Source organism: Hyperoodon ampullatus (genome assembly GCF_949752795.1).
Source record: "Hyperoodon ampullatus genome assembly, chromosome: 1".
Taxonomy (NCBI): Eukaryota; Metazoa; Chordata; class Mammalia; order Artiodactyla; family Ziphiidae; genus Hyperoodon; species Hyperoodon ampullatus.
In genome coordinates, this window is record NC_136914.1 from 67,772,564 (window position 1) to 67,788,053 (window position 15,490).

Sequence of the window (15,490 nt, forward strand, 5' to 3'; positions counted from 1 at the left end):
CGAGGCAGTTTGAGTCCCAGCTCTGCCTGACATTGGGGACCTGCCTTAGCCTGCCCGCCTCACCTGTGAAATGGGCACATCTGCCACTCTGGATTCAGAGGCCTGGCAGTGGACAGTGACTCACCCCTGCCCTTCCTCCCCATCTTGCTGGCAGGTGGTCAGTCGAGTGGCAGCTCAGCAAGGATTCGACCTGGACCTCGGCTACAGACTGCTGGCTGTGTGTGCCGCAAACCGAGACAAGTTCACTCCGAAGTCTGCCGGTAGGTGACGGCTGGGGGCTCCACGGTATCGTCGGGAGTGGGGGTGGGGCACTGGACTTAAACCCAAGGCTGTCACCACCCCTGTTGGCTGGCATCTCGGTTGGTCCAGGTATGGCGTGAGCCCCCGAGTAGCAGCAGCTCTCACCTGCTGGCCTCTTGAGCCCACAAGTAGGGCCTGTCCCTCATCTCAGGGCCAGCAAGGGGCCCAGGGCACACCACACCTCAAAAACAGGCTAAAGGGAGATGCACATCATCTCATTCCATCACCACAGTGACCCCTTGGTGTAAGTGCTGTGATCATCCCCAATTTACAGCCCAGGAAACTGAGGCTCAGAGAAGCTGCAGAGATTTCCCCAGGTCACACAGCTAAGAAGTGGCAGAGCTGGGATTTAAGCCCAGGCCTATACTCCAGAATCAGCATCCTTAACCCTGAGGCTCCACTGCATTCATTTAAGTTTTTTTTTTTATTTAAAATAAAACACAAATTAAAATAAAAATGAATCAGTACATTCAGGATTCTAAAAGACTGCTCTGTGTAGTGTTCTCCATTGCAACTCTGTCCTGGCACGGGACCCCCTGACTCTATAGTAAACAGAGGCCACGGAAGGTGCCAGGCAGCATTCTGTCTGTGAGGGCTTTAAGCACACTAAAGATGCAGCTTTACCTGTCCCTCCATCCTCATTACTTTGCTTAAAAGCAGGGGAAGCTGTGTAAGCTTTTACTTGAACAGACCTGGACAACCCAGCCCTGTCACTTGCTGACTGTGTGGCCTCTGAGCCTCAGTTTATCTCCTCGGGAAGGCAGGAATGACAATGAGACCTGCGTTGCCGGGGTCAGTGCCAAGCAGTGTCTAGATGTTGTTAACGTTCTTTATGGAGTCTGAACAATTCATTGAAAAAGAAAAAAGTCAGTTATTTCCTCTGTATAACAATAAAACAGACGTTTTCTCTGAATTCGTCCATCAGTTCTTTGGAGTGTATATAGAAACAGCTTAATGCAAATGTTTAAAGGACATCTCATGATGGGTTTTCATCAGTCTGCACAGCCCACAATCGCTTGAACACGGGTTTGTGCTTTGCTGTGTTTACGACGGTCCAAGCACGTGGATGGCAGGTCACGTATAAAAGGTGGTGAAGGTCTCATTAGCCAATAGCTGCTCTGAGATCCCTGACGTGCCAGCCTGTGTTGGGATATCGCTATTGTATTGAACTGCTTGCCAGAAAATGGTCTTGGACTCTCATAAGAGACGTCTGTTCCTGATGGGATCTGCAGTTTTAATAATAACTTAAGTCAATACAATTTTGACAAGGTAAAAATTGCTGCTTATCCAAGAAGCATATACATCCATATCGCTATTTAGTGCTTGCTCTTTGCAGGCATCTGGCCGGGGCTGGGTTGTGCTGAGGGGTAAAACAGATGTGGTCTCACCTCGGGAAACGTACCGTCCAGAGCAGGGATCGGCAAACTTTCTTTACAAAGGGCCAGATCGTAAATAGTTTAGACCTTGCAGGCAATATGAAAGCAGCCATAGACAATATGTAGACAAGTAAGTGTGGCTAGTTCCAAGAAAGCCTTATTTATGAAAGTAGATGATAGGATAGTTTCCTGATGCCTGGTCTAGAGGGAGAGAAAATCATCGACCAGATAATCACAGCTGTTTGCTGTACACCAGAAACTAACACAACATTGTAAACCAACTATACTTCAATTTTTAAAAAAAGACATGCAAAAAACTCATAGCTGTATGTGTGACTGTGTGCGTAAATTCAAGCTGTGATGAGGGCCATGAAGGAACGGTCTCAGGGATGCCACAAGACCACTTGGGAGTGGGGAAAGGTTTCCCTGAGACCCAAAGGTCAAGTAAGAGTTGAGTAGGGGAAGAAAAGGAGGAAGGACTGCCCAGGTAAAGGGAACAGCCTATGCAAAGGCCCTGAGGTAGAAGCAAGCATGGTTTTTTTTTAGCAGAACTAAAAGGAAGGCCAGTGGTTCCAGAGCCCTGGGGCAGAAGTCAGCAGCAGTTAGACACACAGGGCCTGTCTTGAGGGTTGTCCTAAGAGTAACGGGAACGTGGCTAAATTCTAATTTTGCAAAGATCGCTCGAGCTACAAAAGAACAGATTGCCCAGGGGAGGCCGGTGTGGATGGAGGGAGCCAGGTGGCAGATTGCTGGGATGTCAGGATGAGGATGATGGTGGCTGGACCAGGAAGTTTCCACTTCCTGTGGAGTGGAGTGGAGACAAAGGGATGACTCCAAGGGATATATAAAAGGCAAAACCAAGACAGGGAGAGCGTGGCCAGAGGGATAGAAGGAAAACAGGAGAATGGGCTGTCCCAGAAACCCCAGCTGCTCCCCTGGTCCATGTGTAGCCCCTCCCTCAAGGGTCTCTCACACCCCTGCTAGTACGTTCTGGGTACTCTACCATATTTGCTTCAATGCCCAGCTCTGTGAGACACAGGATATTTTCTACATTTATGGATGAGGAAATTGAAGGTCAGAGAGGTCTTGTGACTTGCCTGCTGTCACACAGCTCGTAAATGATAGAGCTGAGAGACTTGAAGTCCTGGCCTCCTGAATCCAGGCCTAAAGCTGTGCCCACTGCATCATTGTTGACTCTGGGACCAGTTGGGGACCAAGATTTAGGAGGCCTCTGATCACCTGGGCCAGGATCTGAGAAGCTACTCCATTTGGGAGAGCTCTTTGCTTCACTGAGATCTCTCTAGCATGGCCCTGCCCTCCTCTAAATGGTATGTCCAGCAACACTTCTTCTCTTGAGACAAGGGATTTGTTCCTTCCCCATCTGTACCCCCAGTTGTGCACTGCTCTTTACAGTCTAGAGAGCCCTTTCCCATGCATGTGTCTATCTAGTCACATGATAGGTCCTAGGCCCACGAGGTGCGTTCTCAGTACACCCATTCTGCAGCTGAGAACACTGAGGCCCAACAAGGCCTGTGGCTTAGCTGTCACTTGAATTCACTTATCAGGAGTCAAACTCAGGTCAGCCCCAAGAGCCATGACTAACCACCTTTCCCAGGCCGCCTGCCCTCTTGAGAAGTATGAGCCTCACGGCTCTCAGGGTCCCGGTCATCCCCCTGCTTGGCCCGTCTTTTGGGAAGGCAGGGCACCAGTCTGACGAGGAAGACTTCAGCTCCTGGTTTCGTTGGTTGGGACAAAGGGTCCACAGGGGGCAGGCTTGACCATGAGAGGGGTGGAGACCACAGAGAACACAGCAGTGACCCCAGATTCCAGAAACGACTCCAGCACTGGCCCCCATCTTCTCCACGTTGCCCACCTCCCAGAGCTGTGGCCTCATCTGTAAAGAGGGATTATATGCTGATCCCACAGGCTGCCCGGGAGGATTAAATGAAATTCCCCAGGTGTGGAAGTGAGGGGCCAAGCTAATACCTGGCGCACAGTGGGTGCTGAGTCAATATTACTTTCTGGCCTTCCTTCTCTACTTCTGTCTATCTTTTTCCCAACATGGTTCCCAACCTCTCTAAGGCCCTTTCTGCCTTAGTGAGGCTGTTTCCCACCCTCTCTTTCCCTGAGGCTCTGTGGGTGGGTGCATGACCTGCCTAACCCCACCTCTGGGTACAGCTGGGAGAGTCCCCATGGTGTCAGTTGTGTGTGTGCAGTGGCCACACCGGCCACTACAGGGCCCACCTGGGCCTCTCCCAGCCAGGCTTCTGCAGTTCTAGAACACGCTCTGTCCCCAGAGCTCCTGCAGCCTCTCCGCCCTCCCGTCTTCCTGTCTCTGTCTGGGTTCCCACTCTGCCTCACTGGCTAGTGCAGTTTTTACCCTCCCAGTCCTTCCCTCTCCTTTCTCTCTGAGGGTCTCTGATGCTGTCTGTCTCTGTCCTTCCCTTTCCTGCTGCCTCTGACTTTCTCCCTGCGTTGTGATGTGTGTGTGTGTGTGTGTGTGTGTATATGTGGCGGTGAACATGTCTCTGTGTGTGTGTGTGCGTGCGTGTGTGTGCGCGAGTGTGTCTCCCCTTCTGCCTCCCCCACCCCTTCTCCCACTCTATCTCCCTGTCTGTCTCTCTTGTCAGGAGGCCAAGCTAGGGCCACAGGACCGGTGGGATGAGCTCATGCAGCGAGAAGCAGAGCGGTGCTTTGTCAGGAGAGATGGCGGTGCGCTGGGCTGGGCTGTGCGCGCCAGCATTGGTGGGCTCTGGAGCAGGTGCTCAGGCCTGGGGGCAGTGCTGTGCGGTGTGTGTCTGTGTGAGAGAGAGAGAGAGAGGGAGAGAGAGAGAGAGAGAGACAGAGCGTGAGCGCAGAGCAGACACTGCAGCAAACAGCCAAGTCAGGCGTCTCCACGTGGGCCCCTCTGATACCCAGCCCCCAGCTCTTTGTTCTGGTGCAGCCTTTAGCCTGTGTGCTCGCACACGGGAGCACGCGCACACGAGCACGCACGACAGCATCCTCCTCGTTGGGAAGGTCCTTGGGGGCCAGCGGCTCCCTCCTCTGCCTCAGTCCAGGAGGTCACCTGCCTTGCGCCTCCCCTTGTCCCCTCCTCCAGGCCACGGCAGGCCCCCCCACCCCACCCCCCCGAGTCGCTGCCTGCCTGCTCTCGGCAATTTGGCAGGCAGTGCTGAAATGTCAGCCTCCCTGGCACCAAGAGGCCCACGCCTGCTGGCTTCGTGGGCACCAAGCACCAGGCAGTTACCATGTCCAAGGTCCCCAAGAGCCCTCTGTGTGCCTCTGCTACTGTCCACGCTTGAATGACTCTGTCCCTTTGGTTGCCCCTGTGAACAGCCCAGAGGCGGGTTAAAATAATAGAATAGGGAATGTCAGGACCCAGGGGATGGGGAGCCCAGGGCCCAGAGAAAGGGGGATCTGCCCCAGGTTACAGTGAGGCGGGGCAGAGCACAGACAAGAGCCTGGGTTGCCCACTGCCCGTCCTCACGCCCCTCTTGCCTCCCTGAATGATGACTCCGGGCTCCCTCTGAGAGGTGAGAGGCATGGGGCTGCCGGCAGAGTGGAAGAAGTGGAGAGAGCCGCAGGTCTGGGAGGTGCCAGGGCATCCCGGGGGCATCCTGGGAGAGGCGACCAGTAGGCATTTGGAGAAGGGACCAGAGAACTCAGGAGAGAGGTCAGGGCTGAAGAGGCAGCCCCTGAAACCTCCGAGGAAGAGGAGGCCAGCCTTCTTAGGGACAAGCAGAGGGCAGTTGTCAACGACCTGCTGTGGGTTGGATGTGACCTGCAGACAGCTGAGGTCCGACTGTTCAGCAGTTTTTAAAAATGCTTATTAGTTGCCAACATTTGCTCTTTGGAAGATTGCACTGTCCAGTCAAATGCCTGGCTTCCTTTGAATGGGAACCTTGGACCCAGCCCGGCACGGACTGGGTGGTGGCTGACCCCTCGGATAAGTGCCGGGCTTCCCGAGTTGTCTCACACCCCAAGCATTTCCTGAATTTGGAAACCTGCTGGGCCCTGTGGACATATGTGTTTCTTACCTCTTTTCTACACACACGCTCACATCCCAACACAGCAGCCTGAGCCGTGGGCCCAGGAGTGGAAACCCAAGCAAAGTGGATCACTTGCTTTGTGTTGACAAACATCTGCCTGGTCTGGTTTCTCCAGTGTGCTGACAGCCCCCAGAGGAGCTGACAGCAGACCACAGGAAGGGACTGAGGCATGCCCTGGGCCCCCAGCCAGCCTGGGAGGTGAAGAATCAGGAATGTGATGGGGCCCCTGCCCTGCCCCTCCCGGTCTGTGGCCTGTGATCCACTCAGGAGGGGCTTGGGAGAAGCTTGGTCCTTCTTGGAAGCCCTCGATCCCAGGGGAGCTTCTGCAGCAACTTATGAAGCAGCCCTGAGGCTTAGAGACAGACCCAACCCCAGGGACCAATGGCAAGTGTCCTGCCTCCATCAGAGGATTGGGATGGGGCACAGACCTCAGAGGCCAGCCAGGTCATTTCATCACTCCCACCCAGGACTCCTTAAGCAGGAGAAGGCAGGTCATAAACCATTTTCCTCTGTCGTTGAAAACAATCCTTCTTGCTCCCACCTAGCTGAATGGGGGGCTCTCAGACTCCCATGGCAGTGGTCACATTCCTGGCCTCTCTTGGCGTCCCAGCTCCTATCTCTACCTTCACGCCTCCCCCATGGCCTATCTCCACCCCCTCTGCCTCTGCCCACCCCAGAGCACGCAGCCGCCTTCCCGTCACCATCACCAGGGAGGACAAATGGCCTCATTCAGGGACACCCTGCCGGATCTGTCTCTCTAAGACAAAGCTGTGCGCAGCTCTGCGTGAAAAACGGCTCGCAGCCGCCCAGTGAGCAGGCAGGATTGGTGGGTGCAAATTACAGGGGGATTTGTTAACGCTTGCTGGCTCCCCCCAGAGAAAGCGGCAGGTGAGCCCTCGCCCTTGAAATGCCAGGCCGCCCGGCTGGGCGCCTCATCGAGGCCGGGGACAGACTTCCTCCTGGACACCAGCCCCCACCGCCACATCTGAGCTCAGCAGAGCTGGGATGTGAGGGAGGGACTTGGCTTCCTTCCTCCTGCTTGGCCGCCTCTGCACTCCAGGTCAGGTCCTGCTCAGGAAAGGGCTCTGGATTTCATCACCCAGCCCCTGGGAACTGACTCGCGGTCAGCTCTGTTTAAAGGACAAAACCTGTTTATCACTCACCTTCTGTCGAGTCACTGCTGTGAGCGAGGCCACTGGGGCCCTTATCAGCACACCCATTTTGTAGAGGTGGAAACCGAGGCTCTAACAGGGACAAGACAGACCAGGTACATGACTTCCGGGGCTGGAAGCAGGACTTGGACCTCCACGTGATCAGACGTGGAGCACAGGGAGCTGTCCCCCTTCTGAGTGACCCTGTGTGAGCAGGTGGGGTGGGTCGTCCTGGGCCAGTGGCCCCCGGCTCCCTCCCCTCCCCCAGCTCCCTGAGGGCTGAGGCCCGGTCACTCTGCTCTTGGAGAAAAAGAACTGGGGAGGAGCTCATGTGACAGAGGGTTTGTGGACCCAGCGTTCCCGGGCTAAGGAATTGGAGCGGGGGGGTGTGCGATGGTCCCTGGGGTGTCCGGAGTGAACAGTGAGGAGGGGGGCAGTGCCGCGGAAGAATGAGAGAAGGCAGATTTGGAAATAGCTTCAAGGCCCTGGAAAAGGGAACTGAGTGTTTCAGTGGCCATTAAAAGTGAGGTCCCCTAAAAATGATTACCATCCGGAAATACTTATGACATAATATTAATTTCTTTTTAGAAGGGTAACAAAATGTCATGCTCAGTATGACCTCGACCAGGTGCAAAAACAAAATATACATTTGGTTAGGCAGAGGAAACAGAAAACAGAAGGGAATATACCAAAATGTCAGCTTAGAAATCATGGATCTATCTGGATGGGGGGAGGCAGCTGACTCTTTATTTCCCATATTTTCTGCAGGGAGCATGGATTCTGTCTTGGTCAGGATGGTCGATGGTCGCCATGGGCTCCTCTGGAGTCTGGTTGGAGTTGGCAGGGGTGGGGGGAGGTGAGAGCACCCTGGTCTTCGGGCTGCTCAGCGGTTTCCCCAGCACAGCCCTCTGCTTCCCGAGGGCCTGCGGGGCAGGCCCCTGCTCGCTGGGGGGGCTACTCTTCCTGCCTCCTTCTCTTCTGTGGGGTTAGCTCATCGCTGGCTCCCCCCACAGAGCCAGGGTGTGCAAGGACACGGCTGCCTGAGGCCCAGCTGGTGGAGATCTGCTTTCCGGGCCTGTCCAGAAGGAGAGGGGGTGCGGGGATGAGGGCATTGGCTCATGGCAAGGGGCGTCCTGGGGGCCGGGACCCTGACAGGCCGTGCAGAGCCCTCTCAAGATGGGGCTGCTTGTCTTACCTGGACCCTCACAACTCCAGTCCAGAGCCCCAGCTGGGACTCCACACACATGATTGGGATGGGGGTCTGTGAGGCAACAGAGAAAGGAGAGGCCACTGGAGGCACCTCAGTCAAATGATGTGTGTCTGAGTTTGGGTTTCCCCAGATGCAGACCCCGCAATGAAGATTCCAGTGTAAGCGATTTATTTAGGAGGAGCCTAGAAAGCGCCAGTAGAGAAGCAGAGAAATGAGATGCGGAAGGGAAGGAGGAGGATGAGAAGTGTGATGTGAAGCAGTGTGCCTGCCGTGGGGAGCTCCTGGAGACAGAGCAGAACGCGCCCCTCAGTCAGCCTAAGAGGCCAGGACGAGGAGGTGTTCATCCAGCATCTGGCATCCATTATTGGCTGGGGGCTCCTTGGGGTCAGGGTGTGGATGCACCCTCCAGCACTCACCTTGGCGGAGATGCCAGGAAGAGCCACGGCGCCCGTGTTAAGCAGAGGGTGTGTGATGAGGCATCCACAGTGCCAACAACAAGGCACCCAATTTCCATCTCCTGCATCCCATCCTCATCCGCACCCCCCACGCCGCCGCCATATTCCAGTCCTGGCCATATTCTTCTGATTGTATTCTGCATATTGTTGCTTACTTATTTTGACTTCAAGAGAGGAATTTGAGAAGGAAACTTTCTTTTTTGTTTTGTTTTTACAACTTTATTGGAGTATAATTGCTTTACAATGGTGTGTTAGTTTCTGCTTTATAACAAAGTGAATCAGTTATACATATACATATGTTCCCATATCTCTTCCCTCTTGCGTCTCCCTCCCTCCCACCCTCCCTATCCCACCCCTCCAGGCGGTCACAAAGCACCGATCTGATCTCCCTGTGCTATGCAGCTGCTTCCCACTAGCTATCTACCTTACGTTTGGTAGTGTATATATGTCCATGCCTCTCTTTCACTTTGTCCCAGCTTACCCTTCCCCCTCCCCATATCCTCAAGTCCATTCTCAAGTAGGTCTGTACCTTTATTCCTGTCTTACCCCTAGGTTCTTCATGACATTGTTTTTCTTAAATTCCATATATATGTGTTAGCATACGGTATTTGTCTTTCTCTTTCTGACTTACTTCACTCTGTATGACAGACTCCAGGTCTATCCACCTCATTACAAATAGCTCAATTTCGTTTCTTTTTATGGCTGAGTAATATTCCAGAGAAGGAAACTTTCTATCTTCTCTCTATGGCCACCATACCTGGCAGACCAGCCCCCTTTGCCACATTTAGATGCTAACTGTCCAAGTAAAGACAGTAAAGAGCAGGCCCTGCATCCAGGTGTAGCTCCAGGTGCCTGCTCCACAGTAGAGCCTGGGCCGGCTCTCTGCTCGTTAAAAAGGGAGCCCGGGATTTGGGAAGCTGACCCTCTCCCCCTTGAACTAGCAACATCCCAAACATGGGAAGAGAGCTGACATGGCAGTGGTTTTCTCACCAGGTCCCGTGACCACCTTAAGCCATCTTGGGGGCCACATCCCTTTGTCCACACTTGAGGGTGCTCCAGACAAAGAGGACAGCCCTGGACAAAGCCATGGGGGCTGGGTACCACCCTCCACCTCCACCTCCACCTCCCCTGGGCAGGCCATGCCCCGCCAACACCACCACCCCCAGCATCAATTTCTTCCCCAGTCCAACGCATCCACACCATTTCTCTACCTTCGTGGCTGTGGGAAGAATAATGAAGTCCTGGACGTGGGAATGCCTCTCAAAATAAAAAATACTAAACAGAAATTTTCAGGGCAAGGAACGACAAGCGTCTTGTGCCAGGCCCACTCCGTGCCAAGCACGGGGGCTACAAACACATATAAATGCACCACACACAGTCCCTGCTCTTCGGGTTTGAAATCAATGAATGCTCCCATTCTGGGGGTGAGACATGACAGTAATCCTACACACAGACACAGCCCTTAACACGGCCTTTCTTGTCTGGCCCCGTGAGATCCCCACGGCGGGCTTTTTCCCATTTAAAGAGGAGGAGACTGAGGCTCTGAGGGGTGGGAAGGTGGCCTCAGCAGGGCCAGAAGTGGGGCCAGAGCTCTGGCTATCCTTGCTTCTCTGCAGGTGTCCCCAAGGAGATGCACAGCCTCTGGGGTGATGCAGGGCCAAGGGTTATCGCCACTCAGGCACCAAGGTGTTGCCACATTGCAGCCAGAGCGCTGCCTTCCACTGTCCGGCCCAAAGGTGCATCTGGGACAGAGGACCTGCCAAAACAGTCCCCACTGCGCCAGGCTGCCCTGAAGATGCTGTGGCCGCCCAAGAAGTTAATAAAGCCATGGGCAGCAATTAATACTGCAGAGGAAAGGGCCAGGTAAGAGGATTAAGGAAGCCAGAGCTTTGGTTTTAAGCTGGAGCTTAGCTTTCTCACCCCCAGAGGAGGGATTTCAGGGGATTCGACGGTGTGAGAGTGACATGGAGCAGGGACTTGGCAGAAAGTGGGCGAGGTGGTTATGGAACTTTCAGAGCAAGCATTGCAAGCCATGGCCTTATAAATACCTTCTGGGTTAGACAGACAGACAGACAGACAGACAGGAATTAATGATGGTGCAGGTATCATTAGCCTTGCTTATTTAGACTTACAGAGCCAGGGCAGGGCAGCTGGATTAGGAAAAGAATCTGATTTAAAGCCCCTTTCAATCATGATGATAGCAAATATTTGGGCAGCGTTTTCCCAGCACCCGGCACTGTGTGCACCATCCATGATGATCCCAGACCCATGTCTGCCCCATTTTACAGATGAGGAGACTGGAGTTTAGGAAGATTGAGTGATTTGACCAAGGTCCGAATTGTGATTCAAACAAGAATATCTAACCCTGAAGCCATAAGCTGCCCCCTACTCTATGTGCAGGTTGCAATGAAATGCTGGGAAAGACATGTTAATACTCAAGAGAGCTTGTCAGGATCACCTGAATTGCTTGCAGGTGGAGATATTAAGTATTTGACAGTGACTTGTCCTTGTTGGTGGGTGATACACCCTCTCATCTTTGAACTCATGCAGTACTCACGGTCTTTTGGAAAGTGAGGAGGACAGATCCTGGCATATAGTAACCATTCAGTACATGTCAGCTGTTATTGTCACAGTTCCCTGGTCAGCCCCAATTTCAAGTATTTTTTTCCAGAAACCATTCAGCTATTTCACAGAGAGGAGTAGTGGTTAAAAGCATGGACTCTGCAACAGCATGTCTGGGTGTGAAAACCACCGGCCCTCCACTCACCAGCTGTGTTACCTTGGAAAAGTCATTTATTAAGTGAACCAACATATGTATAGTGCTTAGAATGAGGCCTGGCATATACTAAGTGCTGTATACATGTTAGCAATCTTATATTCCAACGTGTTGGCATTCAGCCTTTCTTAGGATGCCTCTCATGCCTGGAGGTAGCCCCAACCCCTGTGCCTGCCCCTATGTTGTGGTTTGGGGTTTGGAAAATATGGATCCTCTACTTAGGTAGGGCCAAGGTCAATGCCAACCACTCCCTCCTCCAAGTGGGTAGGTAGATAAGCGGGGTCCTATTAACCTAGGCCAGGGAATGGCCCCTTCTTGAGGCTCCAGGACCAGAAGGCCACAGCTGTCTCCAAGACATAGAGGGTCACATAGGGTTAAGAGGGCATCTCTTTCCCCCACAAAGAGGAGGCTGAGCCTCAGTGAGGGAAGCGGGCAGTGTGCAGGAGTGGAGAATAGAGAGCCGGCTGAGGCAGGCTAGACAGGGCCAGCAGCAACCTGTTTGTGCCTTGCCCTGGGGAGGTTTGAGGGCCTCTGTTTCTCCAAGTCTCCCAGCAGTCCTTCTCAAAATTCTTTCAAGAGAGAAAGTAACATTTAAAGTACCATTTATTGGGAATTCCCTGACGGTCCAGTGGTTAGGACTCTGCGCTTCCACTGCAGGGGGCAAGGGTTCGATCCCTGGTCAGGGAACTAAGATCTCGCATGCCGCACGGCTCGGCCCCAAAAAAATAAAACTAAAAAAATAAAGGACCATTTATTGAGCCCTTGCTTCATGCCAGGCTCTGTGCTGGGTATTTTATGAACATCAGTGCTGCTGATTCACATGAAGAACCAACCCCTTTTATAGATTGGAAAACTGATGAACAAAGAGATTTATTCACTTGTCCAAAGTGACTACAGTCCTTGTTATAACAAGGTGAGGGATGAGTAGATAGATGGCTCTGACTGGATAGATGTTTGGATGATTGAGACTAAAGAGAAGATGGAAAAAAGCAAGAGAATAGGGGGAGGGTGTAGACCGGCCTGCCCCAACTCCGAGCCTCGCTCCTTCTCCTGTTCCTTCTTGGGTTGTGCCTTCTCTCTCAGGGATCAGGCCCATTGTGAGTGTCACACTCAGCCTGTCCCCAGGGCCCATCTGGCAAGCAGGGACAGGAAGGAAGACCCTGGCCAACAGACCCCCATCCTCTTATCCCTCATAAGCTACCCAAGTCACTTTGCACAGCAGAGTGAGGGCTTAGGAGGGACCAGGCCCTGGAAACTGTGGTCTCAGCCTGCAGGCCCCCAGCCCTGGACTCCATGCTTTCAGAGGCCCTTGAGTCAGGTCCAGTGAGTTGCTGGGATAGGGCTGGTCTCAGGACATGCAGAGCCAAGACCTGGAAACCAAAGAGGGGGCAGCATGAGACAGGGGTCCAAGCTCAGGCTTCAGGGTCAGGCTGACCTGGGCTCAGCTCAGCTCCATCACTTCCATGCCACAGGTAACCCCAGCCGTGTCTCCCAGCATCTCACAAAGTAATGGGTACAAAGTACTTAACTCAAGCTGGCATCTCAGAAGGGCTCTGTACGTATCGTTCTGATTATTGAGTCCTGCATTGCAGCACAGGCTCTAAAAGGTACTTGCTGTGTGACTTTATGCAAATCACTTCACTTCTCTAAGCTTGGGGTCCAGAGGATCTAGAATCCAGGTTTCCTGGCTGGAGCAGCAGCAATTCTGTTTCCTTGGCAACCCAGCTTCCTCTCGAGGGACCATCTGGATCACATCACTGTGGCAAGGTGCTGCCCGGGCAACCAGGTGTTTGTGTTTTGCAGTGGAAGCTCTGCAAGGTGGTAATTCCCCTCACTGGGGACAGGGTGGTGGCCAGGCAGGTGGCTGGAAGGAATCATCGCTGTCTCAGTCGTGCCTGCCCTTGCTTTCCTGGGTCCAGAGAGAAACAGACTCCAGAGCTTAGGAACTCTAGCCAGTGACTTTCCTTGAAGAGCTGTTAACAGATGCTTCATTATATTCCTAGGCACATTTTCTGGCTTGCTGAGGCTGGCCAGGTGGGAAACACTGCCTGGGGCTGGACTCCTGTAGGGAATTCCAAAGGACCCAGTCTCACCTGTTTGGGATGAAGAGCCACTATTGTCTCTGGCAGGAAACAGGAATTACTGGGAAGAAAAATTAGGACTCTGCTTTTGAAACAGGCACATAATTATAATGACAACAGAAACTTGGTGCAAAGGATAAACTAATTCACCCCTTCAACAGACGTGCATGGGCATCTATTATATGCAGATTTTGTGAGTGGCACTTAGGTAACCCTAGAGATTGTGTGTATCTGCAAGGTGCTCACAGACCTGGACAGCTTAGGGAAAAAAACACAATGTCCACAGACCCACATCAGCCAAGGGAGAAGCTGAAGGGGTGGTGGTGGGCAGAACCCTCTGGGGGCCAGCCACTTCCAGCAGCAAGCTCCCAGCCCAGGGCAGCTGGAAAAACCGGGGACAGTTCAGGGATAGCCCGGGCTCTGCCATCACTTCACACAGGTGAGCACCTTGACTTTTACAACAGCCCACGAAGGTGAGCTCTGGCCCCTTTTCCAGATGGGGAAACTGAGGCTCCGAAAAGTGAAGTCCATGCCCAGGGTCACACAGCTGGGGAGTGGCTGGCCTAAGATCAGAACTGGGTCCATCTGCGTCCACAGTGCATCCTCTGGGGGGACCCTGCTCTCCTGGTGGGCTCTCAGGGGTGGCTCCATTGCCTGGAAGTGTGTGGCCTCTGTACTGAACAAAATAAAATAATCTTCCACCTCTCTGTCCTTCTGGCTCTTCCTCTCTCTTCCTCTACCTATGTCTCACCCCCCCACACCCTCTCTCCTTCCCTCCCTTTTCTTCTCTCTCCCTCACTGTCCTTCTTCCCTCTCCTTTCCTCTCTCCTTCATTTCCTTTGTCTCCCCGCCTTTCACCATGGAACCACAGCGCCATGCACCACTGGTCCCTCTGGCTGCAGCTCATCTCTGCCTAGGTGTCACCTGCAGCCTCTTACTCTGGGCCCCAGGCTCACTGTCCTCGGATGCACCGCCCAGTCCAGCCCCTGTCGAGCCCTGGGCTACTCCCCCCCAGAAACGCCTGCTGCTGTTTGGTGCTGTCCCCCTCCTGAGCACCATCAGCCGAGGAAGTGACATTATGGCATGTCTTCCCATTTCCTCCAGGCTCCGTGTGGTCCTGGGCCCACTCTCAGATGTGCGGCCCAGATGTTTAGAATCACTGCCTCCCAATAAAGTGTCTGCTGGGAGGCCGGGAGGCAAGGGGCCCACGTGTGCGAAGGGCCCACGTCTGTGCAAACGGGGCTGGGAAGAGAGAAAATGGGAGCTCGCCCTCCCCAGGCACAGACGGCAGGAAATTGGTGTGCCATCGAGTTCCATGGGAAAGCCGAGCGCAGGCGAGCGCAGCGAGGCGCCCCGCCCTGTGTGCTTGACCCTGAGCCTCTCCTCAAAGTCTCAGGGGAGAGATGGCTGTGCCCACCCCCTGGGACAGGGCTTCTGCATCTGGTTCTTTCCTCCCACCCCAAGTGGAGACAGAACCGTGGGAGGAGAAAAACAACAGAGGAGAAAGGCACTGCCCCTCTAAAGAGAGAGGACAGGGAGCGGGGAGATGGCCCCATCTGTGGGGTCTGTTCCCTCCCAAGCACTGGCCAAGGCTAGACTTCGGGGTCTGGGTCCCAGGCCCCCTGCTTGTGTGGAAGGGGCTTCCTCAGCTTGGAAGACCCACATGTCCACACAGCCAGGAGGCGGAAACTACAGGGTGGCCCTGGGGGATCAGAGAGCCTAGCACCCCCAGCGGAGCAGCCACCACACAGGGGGCCACCTGAGACCGTGTGAGACACACACCCGCCACTGCCAGGGCTTCCAATTCTGCGAGAAATCTCCTGAGTCTTTTAATGTCATCGATTACCTCTTATTGAAGACCCATTGCTGGCCAGTCCAGCCGTGCCTGAGGGCTGGCTCTTAGGTGGCCAGTGGAGGCATGGGACTTAAATCATTGAGGATCAAGCGGGGACAGATGGATGCGTGACTCATGGGAGGAGGAAGGGTCTGTCTGTGGAGTACATGGGAGTGTGTCATCTTCATAGAATACAGAAAGAAGTATCGTGCCATGTCAGCAGGGGAGGGTTGGTAGTGAGGGGCACCTGAATGGGGT

The 15,490-nt window shown here is 53.8% G+C and overlaps 1 protein-coding gene across 1 annotated transcript in view; it reads left to right on the forward strand.

The window, feature by feature from the left end:
- The window catches only part of ZMIZ1 (zinc finger MIZ-type containing 1), a gene marked incomplete at its 3' end in the record, with an annotated part of 103,763 nt that overhangs the window by 13,334 nt on the left and 74,939 nt on the right, over positions 1-15,490 (forward strand). Inside the window, exon 3 of the mRNA XM_079710791.1 lies at positions 155-260. Coding sequence (XP_079566917.1) covers positions 155-260 — 106 coding nt within the window. The remainder of the gene's footprint in view (positions 1-154; positions 261-15,490) is intronic.